The sequence below is a fragment of the Piliocolobus tephrosceles genome, chromosome Y (genome assembly GCF_002776525.5).
Source record: "Piliocolobus tephrosceles isolate RC106 chromosome Y, ASM277652v3, whole genome shotgun sequence".
NCBI classification, from domain to species: domain Eukaryota; kingdom Metazoa; phylum Chordata; class Mammalia; order Primates; family Cercopithecidae; genus Piliocolobus; species Piliocolobus tephrosceles.
This window is the reverse complement of record NC_045456.1, coordinates 3797057-3811150: the sequence shown is the minus strand read 5'-3', so window position 1 is coordinate 3811150 and position 14094 is coordinate 3797057. Positions and strand designations below refer to the sequence as shown.

The window sequence follows — 14094 nt, the reverse complement described above, 5'->3', positions numbered from 1 at the left end:
CACTGCACTCCAGCCTGGGAGACAGAGCAAGACTCTGTCTCAAAAAAAAAAAAAAAAAAAAGATAATATGAAATGTACCATGTTAATGCAAGATGTTAACAAAAGAGGAAGCAGGGTGTAAGGTATGTGGGAACTCTATTATCTTCACAACTTTTCCATAAATCTAAAACTACTCTAAAATTAAAAGCTGATTAAAAAACTAATTAGAAAGGTAAACCTGCTGAATGTAAAGGTATATATAAATAATCACAATAAATATCTGTGACTTATAGTCATACATGTTTATGCCCATGTGTATATCATGTAAATCTATTTAACAAGGCCCTCTCAACTTAAAATTTAAAAATTGTCTCTATCTTCTTAGCCTATCTATTAATGAAGATAGTAGAATGCTGACTTCTGGCTTTTTCATTCCCAAAATACACAAAAGAATTTTCTTTGAAAGGAAACTTGGCTCTTCTGTCAGTGTTGCTGCCAACCCAGGCAACGGCGATCCAGCTTAAAGAGTGTGCATGAGGTGGGCCCATCTGCCCCTTTCCAAGAGCTACTAGAAGTTCCTGGTGCCTGGCCAATTAGTCATCAACCACGGAGCCCCGGGGCTGGCAAGTCTCCCAGCTACTTCCTCTCCCATCTCCAGTTCACATTCCTCGGCACCTCCCCAGTTATCTCTCTAAAGTATAAATCTGATCACGCTGCTGCCCAACTGAACTCCTTCACCAACTTGCCTGCCCACCCAGAAGAAGGGCAGCTTGTGAGTGGGCTGGCAGAGCCCTGCAGGAAGAGGCACCGCCTCCCCTTCAGCTGCCCACTTCCTCCACTACCACCACCACGGCCCCTGCATCCCAGCCTAACCCACCTCTTCCTTCAATATACTCATGCTCTCTCCTTGTTCACACACACACTGCTAGTACCACGAATTCCCAACATCTTTTAACACCTTGCTCATATACCACTTTCCTTAAAAAGAGACCCAGGATACCCCATCCCTTCCTTCTTGACCCGGAGGAAAGTTAGTAGTTTCTTCCTTTCTATTCTCATTGATGCTTTGGACGTGCCTCTGCTAGTCTTTCCCCTTATATTATAATGACTTTTATACACACCCCCTTCTCTCCAATGTAGGGACAACCCAAAGCATCAAATGAGAAGCCTGTATATGACAGCTGATCCAAGGTATGACTTAGGGCAGGAGGTGTTAACTCCATTCAGATGAACCACACCAGACCTACTCCGCCCCAAATAAATAACCTGTCAGGTAAAAAAACTGCACTTACTATGCAAATAAAACATCTAGACATGCCATTTAGCCAATCCCTTTCCAAATGGATTGCCACCCCTTTGTTCATTTACATAGAAATCCCAGAGCTACCACTGCTAATCCATAAAAGGCATTCAATAAAGCTTCACACTGCTGATTCATAAAAGGCATTCAATAAAGCTTCAGTGAATGAATGAATGAGTGAATTAATGAACAAATGGAAGAGTGAATCTTAGCTAGACCGCAAGCAGATCCCAACCAGAATTGGATTAGCACAAAACACTATCTTCATTCATCCAGTCCACAAATATTTACTGAGGGCCAACTATCATTTAACAACTATTTTTATAAACAGTAAATGGTGACTAACACAGACAAGGTCCCAAATTATGGCACTTACTTTCTAGCAGCTGACATTTAAGACTTGGTGATGTGAAACAAACAGCTAACACAGATATAGCAAATTTCCATTGTACTTCTTGGAGTTTGAAATTTGCCATAATAAAAAATTAAAGAGGCCAGGCACAGTGGCTCATGCCTGTAATCCCAGCACTTTGGAAGGCCGAGGCAGGTGGATCACCAGAGGTCAGGAGTTCAAGACCAGCCTGGCCAACATGGTGAAACCCCATCTCTACTAAAAATATAAAATTAGCCGGGCATGGTAGCCCACATCCATAACCCCAGCTACTTGGGAGGCTGAGGCAAGAGAATTGCTTGAACCTGGGAGGCAGAGGTTGCCACTGCACTCCAGCCTGGATGACAGAGCAAGACCCTGCCTCAAAACTAAAATAAAATAAAATAAAAAATAAATAAACAATAAAGAAATAACCCTGGAAAATGTACTGTCATTTATAGGTACTCTTTCAACTTTAATAACAATAAGGACAATAATAACTAACATTAATCAAGTGATTACTATGTGCCAGGCACTTCTCTAACCATTACATGTTACTTAATCCTCACAACAAGCCTCTGGGGTGGATTCTCTTGTTACTCTAATTTTACAGATGAGGAATCAAAAGCACTGAGTGGTTAAGTAACTTGTCCCAGGAAGAGGCAGAGTTGAGATTTGAACCTGGGCTATCTGTCCTCCATGTTTAATAACCACTATACTTTTTTTTTTTTTTTTCTTTCTTTTTTTTTAAGGAGTCTCGCTCTGTCGCCCAGGCTGGAGTGCAGTGGCACAATCTCAGCTCATTGCAACCTCTACCTCCTGGGTTCAAGCGATTCTCCTGCCTCAGCCTCCTGAGTAGCTGGGGCTACAGGCACATGCCACCACGCCTAGCTAATTTTTTGTATTTTTAGTAGCGACGGGGTTTCACCGTGTTAGCCAGGATGGTCTCCATCTTCTGAACTCATGATCCACCCGCCTCGGCTTTCCAAAGTGCTGAGATTACAGGAGTGAGCCACTGCACCCGGCCAACCACTATACTCTTAAAAACGCAATTTGAAAACCTTCTGGGAACGTGATTCTTGGTGACAATCTGGACGCAACTAAATATTTCTTAGACAATACACTAGGCTGAGTGTTTTAGAAAGTTCACGTCAAACATATACAAAACAGAAAGCAGCACCCAACATGACAAAGAATAATCCTGTAATACTGGTTCACTGTTTCTGTTTCCCTTTCCCTACCAACTCCCCTCCTCCTTCCTTACTTTTCCAGATCAGGAAACAAAACAGAGATACTCTGAGGAGAAAGAAGCCAAAGTCTGAAAATGTATCTCAGGTAGTCTTCTTAATTTTTTTTTTTATTTAATTTTTGTGGGTATATAATAGGTGTATTTATGGGGTACATGAGATGTTTTGATGCAGGCACGCACTGTGAAATAAGCACATCATGGAGAATGTCTGAAAATCCCAAACACTTCATTCAACCCAGGCAACCAGCGGGCATCTTAACACCATCTGCTCATTAAAAACCACAGGTTTTCCAACAACTCAAGAGACACCGTCTTATTTTTCAACCAAAATGAGGGACAGCTCATTTAGGTCTCAGATAATCACAACAAGGTTTTGACCCTTGTGTTTGATCAGTCAAAGAGTATATCTCATTAGCTTCTGGAGGTCTCTAGAGCTTATTTCTAGTCTTCAAAGGATTAGAACATAGATCTCTCATTTTTAAGGAACAAAGATCATCACTTTATTGACATGTTTTAACTTTATATGATTATACAGTTTAATACATTTTTACTAGAATGGATAAAAAGACTACCTGGGTGGGGGCTGGGTGGAAGGTGGGGATGGTTAATGGATACATAAAAAATAGAAAGAATGAATAAGACCCACTATTTGGTAGCACAACAGGATTACTATAGTCAATAATAACTTAATTGTACATTTTTAAATAACTTAGAGTATAATTTTATTGTTTATAACTCAAAGGATAAATGCTTGAGGGATGGATACCCCATTCTCCATGATGTGCTTATTTCACAGTGCATGCCTGTATCAAAACATCTCATGTACCCCATACATACACCTATTATGTACCCAGAAAAATTAAATACAAAAAAGACTACCTGAGATACATACGAAAATATTTAAATTCTCTTACTGTAATTTGGCTAATTAAAAACTTGATTAGCCACTCTCATTTATACACAATTTTAATTCTAACTATCTGTCACAAGTGAAAGCTACAATGTAGATACCATAAAGGCATTAACTTGGGTGACTATAATTCTATAAATGAGATTCAAGATGACAAGAGTTGAAAAAGAGACTGTTACAAACACAACACCTTTTAGAAAGTGTAGACAGAATTCAAGAGAGAGATGTCAGAAGTCACTAATGGAAATCAGCTAAGACAGGAAGACCATGGGAAAGAAGCTTCTTGAAAGATTTCTCTGTGGGGAATCCAGTAAACAACCAACCTGGCAAACCATGAAGTTTAGAAATCTCTTTTCCAGCAAGGCAAAAAAGACTGCTTTTTCCAATAATTAAGTCGGCCAAGACTGGTAGTGCCTAAAGGACTAGGACATGGAATCAGCTGGTACCAAAAAGCCAGCATTATTCTATATAAAGCCATGTCAGGTTAGGTCCTGAGACTCACTCGAGTATCTGTAACTTACCTATCCATGTGTAATACCTGACACTCCTTTCCTTATGTGGTTGGTCAGAAGTGATCATCTAAGTGACTCATAAAAAGGGAAGGAGCTTAGAAAAAGAGAGTAGGGCCAGGCTGGGGTCACAGGAAAATAGCCTGATGAGGAAATTCCCTCTCAGGTCCACAGGTGGGAGACAGAGGTACCAGCTGCACTCATGAGAACACAATCCTGTCTGGACTGCCTCCTTGCTCAGAGTCTTCCAACCCAATCTCTAGGCTGATGACTCTGAAACCTACATTTACAGTTCTCTCCCAGCCACCAGACTTATTTATCCATCTGCCTGCTGGATGCCTCTACTTGATACAGTGCCACAAGAAACCTCCAAATCCAGCTAGTCTAACCCATGTCCTTCCTCCCCAAATATCTTCTTTCTCTAGTGTCTTCTAATCCGAAAATAGTACTCAGCTGCTTAAGCCAGTTGCCCAAGGCACCATCTTCAGGTCCTCCCTCTTCTTTATCCCCCACATACTATCAAACTTGATTCTATCTTCAAAATATTTCCCCAAACCATCCATTTCCCTCCATGACAATAGTTCAAGTGGTTAAAACATCCCTTACCTTGATGTCCCCTTCTATGTAAAGAAATTCAAATGGATGCTCTCTGGACACAACTAGACACTCCTGCCATTCTCTTCCCCTTTATGTATCCTTCCCTGGGAGAGTGAAATTACTTATCTGATAGGTGAATTTAAGAAAAATATACTGGGCATGCTCAGCTTAGCTCTTCTCTTTCCTCCTCTTGGAAGTTAGCCTTCTCTGCTGTTCCTCAAGGGGCAGGTCCTTCTATCTCACATTGGCCTGAGTTAGTCCAATGTTGCTGAGATTGTGTGGGCAAATCTGTCTAATTCTGGGAATCAGCTGGCAGGCCCATTTGTCTCTCACACTAATCTATATCTTCCAACTTTGCCTTCATCAGTAATGACATGCAATAAAACATATGCATAGCAAGATCACAAATCGTAAGTGTTCAGCTTGAGAACGTTTCACAAAATAAAATAAGGTCTATACAAATAGAGGGATATACCATGTTCATGAATTAGAAAGGTACCAATTGTCATCAAAAGTATCTACAGATTCAATGCAATCTCAATCAAAATTCCAGGAGGGCTTTTTTTTTTTTTTTTTTTTTTTTTTTTTTGTTATGATGGGGGGTTGACAAACTGATTCTAAAATTTAAATTAAAATACAAAGGGCCAAGAATAACTTAGGTAATCTTGAAGAGGAATAAGACAGCATAGAATGGGCACAAGGAAAAACAGACCCACAGAACAGAGTCCAGAAATAGGCCCACTTATATATAGCCACTTAGGTTATGACTAAGGTGATAGGGCTGTGCAGTGTAGAAAGGATAATCTTTTCAATAAAGAGTGCTGGGTCAACTGGATATCTATAATGAAAAAAAAATCAGCAAAATACTTTGATTATCCATTCACTGACTCATCTAATTAACTGGTTTAGAACCTAGATTTGGAGTGGGGGGCTATTTATCAGGAAAGCCAGTATGTTTCTGTTACTTCTCTTTTGAATTTTACTCACCCTGTCTTCTGTAATCTACTCCCTACACTGTAGTTGGAATACTTTCTCTAAACCACCTATCTGATCATGTCACTCTCTTGCTTAAAACACTTTGATAGTTTCCCATTGCTCTCAAGATCAAGTCCAACTTCTTAACAAGTCTCACAAGACTCTTCATGATCTGGGACCTGCTTCTTTCCCCACATCCTGCTGGAGCCTCTACACATCATCTGTGCTATCTCTTTCCCCCTTCAAGATATTTATAGATGTTGCTCTCCCTACCTTAATAACTCTATGCCTACTGGACCCATGGTTTTCAGCCTCAACATCACTTCCTGTAAGAAGCTGGTACACACACACATGAACGAACACCTTCGAGCCTCCCTAATAACTCACCACTTCTTGCAATGCCTAAGGGCTCCTACAGCACAACACTGTGTTCTCAGCCTGATTATGGCATTTCCTATCCTCTATTATTGTTGTTTATTTACTTTTCTGTAGCTCCCTGAGGGCAGTGACGTGGTCTCCCTCACCACTGTATCGTCAGTACTGAGCATAATTAGTGAGCACTCAACACACGCTAGCTGAAATGAGTCATATTTAGAAAGTATTTTCAGGTATGTATTTTTTAAGTCCTGTGAGGTAGGATAGGTAAAAAAAAAAAAAAAAAAAAAAGTATTCCCATTTTACAGATGGCCCAGCTGAGGCCAACTTTGCCGAGGTCAATCAGCTAGGACGATAGTACTATGGCCCTATAATTTTCTAAGGTTAAACTTGGTTCATCTTTAGCCACATAGCATTTTCCACTATTTTGATACAGCACATACTTACATCTGAGCTTGATTTAAATGGTACATGTTTCTCCAAGGTTCTTTTTTTCCCCCCTTTTACCTATTTCAAGGGAAATTTCCAACATACACAAAAATAGAGTGTAATGAACCCCCATGTATACACCATCCAGTTTCAACAAGTAACACCTCATGATCAATGTCTCCTCTATGCTCCACTCTTTCATCTTCTGGACTATAGGAAGCAAGTCCCAGACATTAAATCATCTCAGCTGTAAATATTTCAGTTAAATGATACATTCAACAAATCATTTGGAGACATACCCACTTGGTGGTATTTAAAAGATTCATAAATGGAATCCTTCCTTATAGCTTGGTAAGAGAAGCAAGAATAACTACATAAACTATTTATTCACAGTTGGTGGAGGGATGTTACGCAATATCTTTCCTGGTATATAATCTAATCATTAACTCTGGGTAGGGTAATATAGATTAAAATATAAGATAAGCACAAGATTATCTACTGACTCAGAAAAGTGGATCTTAATACTTCACAAACTTAGCCAGGTATGGTGGCTCAAACCTGTAATCCCAACAGTTCAAGACCAGCCTGGTCAACATGGTGAAACCCCGTCTCTACTAAAAATACAAAAAAAAAAAAAAAAAAATTAAGCTGGGTGTGGTGATGTGCGCCCGTAATCCCAGCTACTTAGGAGACTGAGGCACAACAATCGCTTGAACCTGGGAGGCAGACGTTGCCGTGAGCCGAGCTTGTGCCACTGCACTCTAGCCTAGGTGACAGAGCAAGACTCTGTTTCAAAATTAATAAAGAAATAAACTTCACAAATGAAAAGTATACGATGATGCTCACAGCTGTTAATAATTGTCAGATTCCCTTTTTCCCTCATCCAAGTTATCAAGCCAGACATTTCAGAAGGCCAACTGTCCCAGCCTGAGCAGGAGACCTACTTGAGACTCACCTACTGAATGCTATCACACAAGATCCAATTTGTGCTTCTAAAAATCAAAACAACGAGCTCAATTCTCAAAGGAAGCTTTCTTCCTTAGACATAAATCTTAGACACAAAACCATCTCAAAAGTGAAGAAAACTAGGTTTTATGCTAATAAAACAGTATCACACTTATTGGCTCTTGTGCCAGGTTGTACAATAACATGATGGATCCATAAATCTATGCAACTATCCGTGGCGCCAACAACACAGGGTGGAGATAGTTTCAAATGTCTTAGATGTTGTAAAAATTGTCCACACCCAGAAAGCAGGCTGGGAAGTTTATGTTTTCCCCAGAGGCTCCACATGAGAAATGGGTTTAGGGAGCTTCCAGCATATGGTTTCATTCTGCAGACAAATCAGGAATCAAGATGCATACATGAATGCATACACATACACACACACACACACACACACACACACACACACACACACACGTCAAATATCCCTATCTGAAATGCTTGGGACCAGAAGTGTTTTGGATTTCAGAATTTTTTCTCTTTTTGCATTCTGGAATATCAGCAGAATACATCCAGGTTGAGCATCCCTAATCCAAAAATCCGAAATCCAAAATGCTCCGATGAACATTTACTTTGAGAATCATATTGGTCCTCAATAAGTTTCGATTTTGCAGCGTTTCAGATTTTGGATTAGGGATGTTCAACACCCATGCGCACACACATATATGTATCTGATGAAGTTAACACTTCATGGCACCAATATCAATGCAATAAGTCAACTCTCTGCTTCACAGAGGTGCAGTGAACTATACAATTGATATATTTTCAACTATACAAGTGCTGTATTATCTCACCCAATACTCTCATTCTAGAGATGTCTGTAATCTCTAAAGTGTAGCATTAACATAGATTTTAATATTATTCATTCAACAATATTTATTGAGCACCTACAATGTGCCATGCACTGTTCTAAGCACATAGATTAGTAAACAAATAAGTGATAGATACAACAAAAATAAATCTGTTAGAAGATGGTATGTGCCACAGAGAACAAAATATTTAGTGCCAGGAAGGGGGATGGCGTGAGGTTTCTGCTAAGATGGCATGGAGGAAAGGGAGGCAGCCGAGTGGGCAGGTAGATGCAGAGTGGCCCAGGCCGAGGAGACGACTACAGCAAATGCCCCCCGTAGGAGTATGCATAGCATGTCTGAGGAAGAGCAAGGACCCAGAACGAAGAAAGTGAAGGGAGAGCAGTGGGGGAGGAAGTCCCAGCAGTAATGAGGATAGGGTCCCACTTTTCTTCTAAGGAAAGCCTTGGCAGGGGTGTGAGCAGATGAGTAGCATGATGTGACTTGGGTTTTCAAAGGTTCTCCCTGGCTTCGCTCTTAAGACTAAACTGTAGGGGGATGGGGAGAGGCAGAAATCACTATGAAGGAGCAGTGGAAGCGATGAGACCTAGGTGGATGAGGGACACACTTAGGAGGCAGAGCTGAGAGAAAGAGTCAGGGACAACCTGAGGGTTTCTGTCTTGAGCAACAGGAGTGGGAGATGGCACTGCCTTCAACTGAGATGGGGAAGGCTGTGGGTAGAGCAGCTGGAGGAGGATGATGAGCTCAGGTTTAGGCAAATGGATATGAATTTAAGATCTTCAAGTGGAGATATTGAAGTAAGCAGGCAGTTGGACATACAGCTCTGAGGTTCAGGAAAGAAATGTGCTGGGATAAAAACTTTCAAGTATTATATTTGACATTGACATTGCTATCAACAGTAATTCAATTTATTATTGGTAGCCAAAACTAATATTAATAGCAATAATTAGAGTCATACACACACACACAAACACACACACAGTCCTCCTACATGAAGAAGATAAAGGCCAGGAATCATAAAACAAACAAAAGGAATAAACTGTTTGCTGACTGAGTCAATGGTCATTTTCACTTCAACCACTTGAATAAAATGAAGAAAAACTGCATCCATTGTTCCTTTCCAACATGGGGACTTGCTCTTTTGTAAATGTTTACAGGAATCTGAATGTGACCATATGAAACAGAAGTGAGCTCAAGAGCTGGGACACTAGTTTTCAGATCTTGAAAAATATCATATATTGATTGCTGAAAGGAACAATGCTGACAGAAAGAAACTTCAACATTGAAAAAAAAAGAGTTTAAATGAAACAGTTTTTAATTTCTAGGTATCTGCCCTTTCTGCCTGACTCATGTCTAGAGGGATTTAGTGTTCGAAAAGTTTCCTTTTCAGATTCTGTTTCTAATGCATGATGACACTGGGCAAGGTTGCTGAGGGTGGGTAGAGGGGTGGATGTCCTACAGCTGCAGAAGATGATGCAACCTTTAAAATATTATCCCAGCAAAAACAAACAAACAAACACACTTAAAAGTCAACCATAAACCTGAATTAGAGAGGTTGCCAATACCCCATTCCCCAAATCTGCTGGCACAGACGTCAAAGCAAACATTTCAGCAGTAGATCGAATTTTAACAAACATTCCTTAAGCACAGCACAAGTGTAGCTTATTATAATCTGGAAAATTCCACAGTATTTATCAACTCCTAAGCAAGGCTACAATGCTTAGAAGTATACCACAGTAGACGTCATCTGCAGCCACAAGCAGGAGGGCTCTGGGTGTGTTGCTGTGGTAACCACGTACTCAGCAGCAACATGCTGCCTGCCTCTTGCTAGCCCAGAACCAGAGGCAGAAGCAAACAGCCAGCTTCCTGAAGGGAACAACCCAGGGAGTCACAGCACAGGCCATTTCCATCATTCACACCCGCAGGAGACTTCCTTTAAACAGTCTGAGATTATCTCCAACTAACTCTTAGAGAAAAGGTGCACAATTCCTTCACTCTAGTGCAGAACCACAGTCAGCACACCCAAGTACAAAGCACTAGAGAAATGTACAAGGAGGGAGAGACTGGCCAGTGTCTGAAAAGTGTCAGGGTCATGCCCTTAGGTGGGTCCAGGAATGAGGGGTTTTTCTGGGAAGCAGATAGAGAAGTGTTGGTCCATTTGAAAAGTCATCCTGAGAAACCTTTCCTAGAAAGATCAGCAAGAAAGAAAGCAGCAAACTAGAGCATGAGCCTTTCGAGGCAAGTCGTTCCCACATAGAGGGAGAGCTAAAACAGGAGACAGGACAAACAGCTAGTACATGAGGACATGGAAATCCTAAAAGAGGAATTGGAAGCTTCTGGCACCAAACCCCACAACGTACTTTTGGATATTCCACATTATGTTGAAATCAAATAGAAACTGTCAAACATACCTTTTCCACTGGAAGAAAGTCATTTTCTACTTCAATTGACCTTGGTCTTAGTTTGATTGGCTTGTCTTTGAAAATGTCTCCAAAGCCCACTCCCTTAACTTTCTTGGGCTGGATTGCTGCAGTTGCCACTGTCCCGTTGGCACCTTCAGACTTGGTGCTGCTTGAGTCACCCCCATCACTCTCAGAGCCTGTGGTTTCCCTTAAACCTGTCAAGAGGGGGAATGGGGAGAGAAAGAGCTCAGAAATCAGCCAGAGCCCTGAAGAAGAACTTCACAACCGGCCAGGAATCACCTCTAAAAGTGTGACTGGACACAGGATAACTTGCACTAGGCTTTTGTCTTCAGTATGTTGAGTAGTTTGACTGGCTCTGAGTTTTGTTTGATCTCCCCATTCCTTACTTTTAATTTTAAGATGTGAATCAAAACAACTTTTCAGCAAATCTAATTCCAAAGCAGAGATCTTCGTATATGTGAAATTCACCCCTCTTTAGCCGGGAGCCTAGTTTTGATCCAAATTTGTTTTGCCATAGCCTGTGCAATAGTAACCCTTCCCACCCACCTTGTCGCCTCCCCACCCAGTCAGTACCACATACTGTACCTCCAATCTCTATGACTCATGTCAATTAGCAATTAGCAATGAAAGTAACATTTCCTAAAGGGAAACTGTAAAGCTAAAAGCCATTTAAACAAATTAGCAATTAAAGAAACCACACAAAATTATAACTGCCAAAGAATTAAATCTTTTTGGATGGCTTCACAAGGAATAAATGCATGCAGACATATTTCTCTAGGAAAGCATTAAACCAAACTTGACATTAAGATGGTGTCACTAGCAAGATGATCAGGTTTGTTAAAGGGGGAAAGGAAGCCGTCCTCCCAGAGGCCAGAATCCCCCAAACCTACAGCCCTTCTTCTCTCCTTTAAACACCATTGTTTTCCCAAAGCTGAATACCTTTCCAAAGAAGAACATTGGGGACATGATACTCTTTCTGTGACCTTCTGTGGCATGTGTTTGGGCGTCATAAAATAGTTATCAGCAAGACAACATGGACACTTACCTCCCCAGATTCTTTTTTTCCCATGCTCTGCCCATAATCATGTTCCTAAAAGGAAGAGCCTATTTGTGTCTAGTTAATTTCTGGATGTACATTCTTCCTTTGATGGTCAGTATATCAATTATGCCATAAAAGGGCAGGATTCAAAGAATATTTTATGGAATACTAAACTCTATCATTAACCTGTCTCTGAAAGCCTCTAGAGGTGTAGAATAGCTCCTGAACATTTACTACACAACTCCTGATCACAACCATGCCCTTGAAATGAAAGTACGCCATCAAATGTTGTTCTCTATTAGCCAATTGTGCATTATCTTCCTACAGGTAAGGTGGCCTCCTAGTCCATAAGAATGATACACCAAATACTTGCTCACATAAAATCTCATAAAATGTTGAAGTCATTCAAATAAGGAAGTCTCAGTGCAGGAAGAAACTGTTAAATGAAAACAGACAAAATATAGAAAGGTCATTATAAACTGCTAACACGTTTCAGAATCAAACCCTTAAAACAATGGTTTTGTTTGTTGTTGCTGCTGTTTTCCATAAAATGGTATTTTTAAGCCAAAAGGTGGGGGAGGAGGAAGATCCCCGGTGTACATTTTAATTAACTGAAAACCAGCATTTGTGAGCAAGAACACAGGACCGAATGAGGAACAGCCCACAACAAGGGGGTCGGCTGCAATTCACAGGACAGGATTAGAGTGCGTAAACATCAAGAACCCTCCCCCCATTAGCTATCCATTTGTGTGTTTATCTGTTCATTGTTTTTGCAAATATCCCTGCTGGAGATACAATTTTGGAGTCTAAATATTGTATCACTTCCCCCTCAACATGTTCTCATTTTGCCATATGGATTCTTTCTACGTGATAAATGACCTGTATATTCCTTTCTGGCTTGGAAAGAGCCATTTGAGGGTGAAATAACGAAACCATTAGTGGAAAGAAACCATCACCACCCCCGTCCCTCAGCACGCTCCTCCCATCACCACCGGAAGGCAGCAGGGCAGACAGATTAGGGCAAGTCTATTTTAGTTTTCCAAAGAGAAGAATTTGAAGGGTTCTTCTATCATTCAGTATTAGCTAGAACCATAATATTTTCAGCCACTGCCATCCTCATTTCACTGAGCTTCTGGTTTTTGGGATTTACTGTCTTCTGGGCCCATCTTAATATGTTTATACTAATCACTGTGAGAAATACTCTACGTTACACAGGGAGAGGTTGCACAGTCATTCAACCACACAAGCATGGCCCAGGAAGGAAACACACGGCAGATTTTTCTTCCAGAACTTCTGGAAGGCTGGTTCTATCACTTTTAAGTGTATAAATTAAACATCTAACTATCTGTGTTGGTAAAAAATAATTCAAAATCTAGTTCCTTCCCTTTAGAGGGAAAGAAAGGTGACTCTTCATTTTCATGTTCATTTGGTGATATATCTTTTAGTGACTCATGCCCGTCATGCACGTTATCCCATAAAATGTCCCCATGTCAGGCCCAAAATGCCAGGTGACACTCTTGGGTTGTGCAACCCAGAGTGTGGACTGTGGATAGGGGTTGGTTCATGAAGGGCTCATTACAGGTAGGCAGTGGTGAGAGACCTACAGAAAGTATGGTGACTGGGGCGATGCTTTAGTGTTTTAACAGCGTGCACTGGTGTAACTTCCAGACATGTGGCTGGTGGTGGAGTCATCTAAATGAACAGGGTACAGAGCAATCTAGGTGCTGTCAAACTCCCACAGCGAGGCACAGGCGGCACACTGCATGTGTAGTGAGGTCATGTGCAGTAGGGCCAGGCACCTTCCCATGGTGGAGTGGTAAGGAGAATAAACTTGACCCCAGTTTGTGAAGCATGGCTCTGGTGTTCATGTCTGAACTCTCTCTCTCATCACATCCATGCATATATGTATGTATGCATATATGTATATGCACACTAAGGTGGATGCTTTTCCTTCAAGGTGAAAAAAAATTAGAAAGCCTCCTCAATTTTGTTTCTGAAAGTTCTTTAACTGTCCAATTTTATGGAATGTACCCAGTCTTCCAGCATTGATCAGTTGAGATCCATGAGATATTTTTATCTATTTTCAATTTAACACTCACATGGATAGAGCTTACTGTGTGGCAAG

The 14094-nt window shown here is 40.9% G+C and overlaps 1 protein-coding gene across 4 annotated transcripts in view; it reads right to left on the bottom strand.

Moving 5' to 3' along the window:
- Window positions 1-14094, bottom strand: part of LOC111531657 (SH3 domain-containing kinase-binding protein 1) — a 307782-nt gene that overhangs the window by 137262 nt on the left and 156426 nt on the right. For all 4 annotated transcript variants that reach the window (XM_026451886.2, XM_023198963.2, XM_023198967.2 and 1 more), the window contains exon 5: window positions 10919-11124. In XM_026451886.2, the coding sequence (XP_026307671.1) occupies window positions 10919-11124 (206 nt within the window). The remainder of the gene's footprint in view (window positions 1-10918; window positions 11125-14094) is intronic.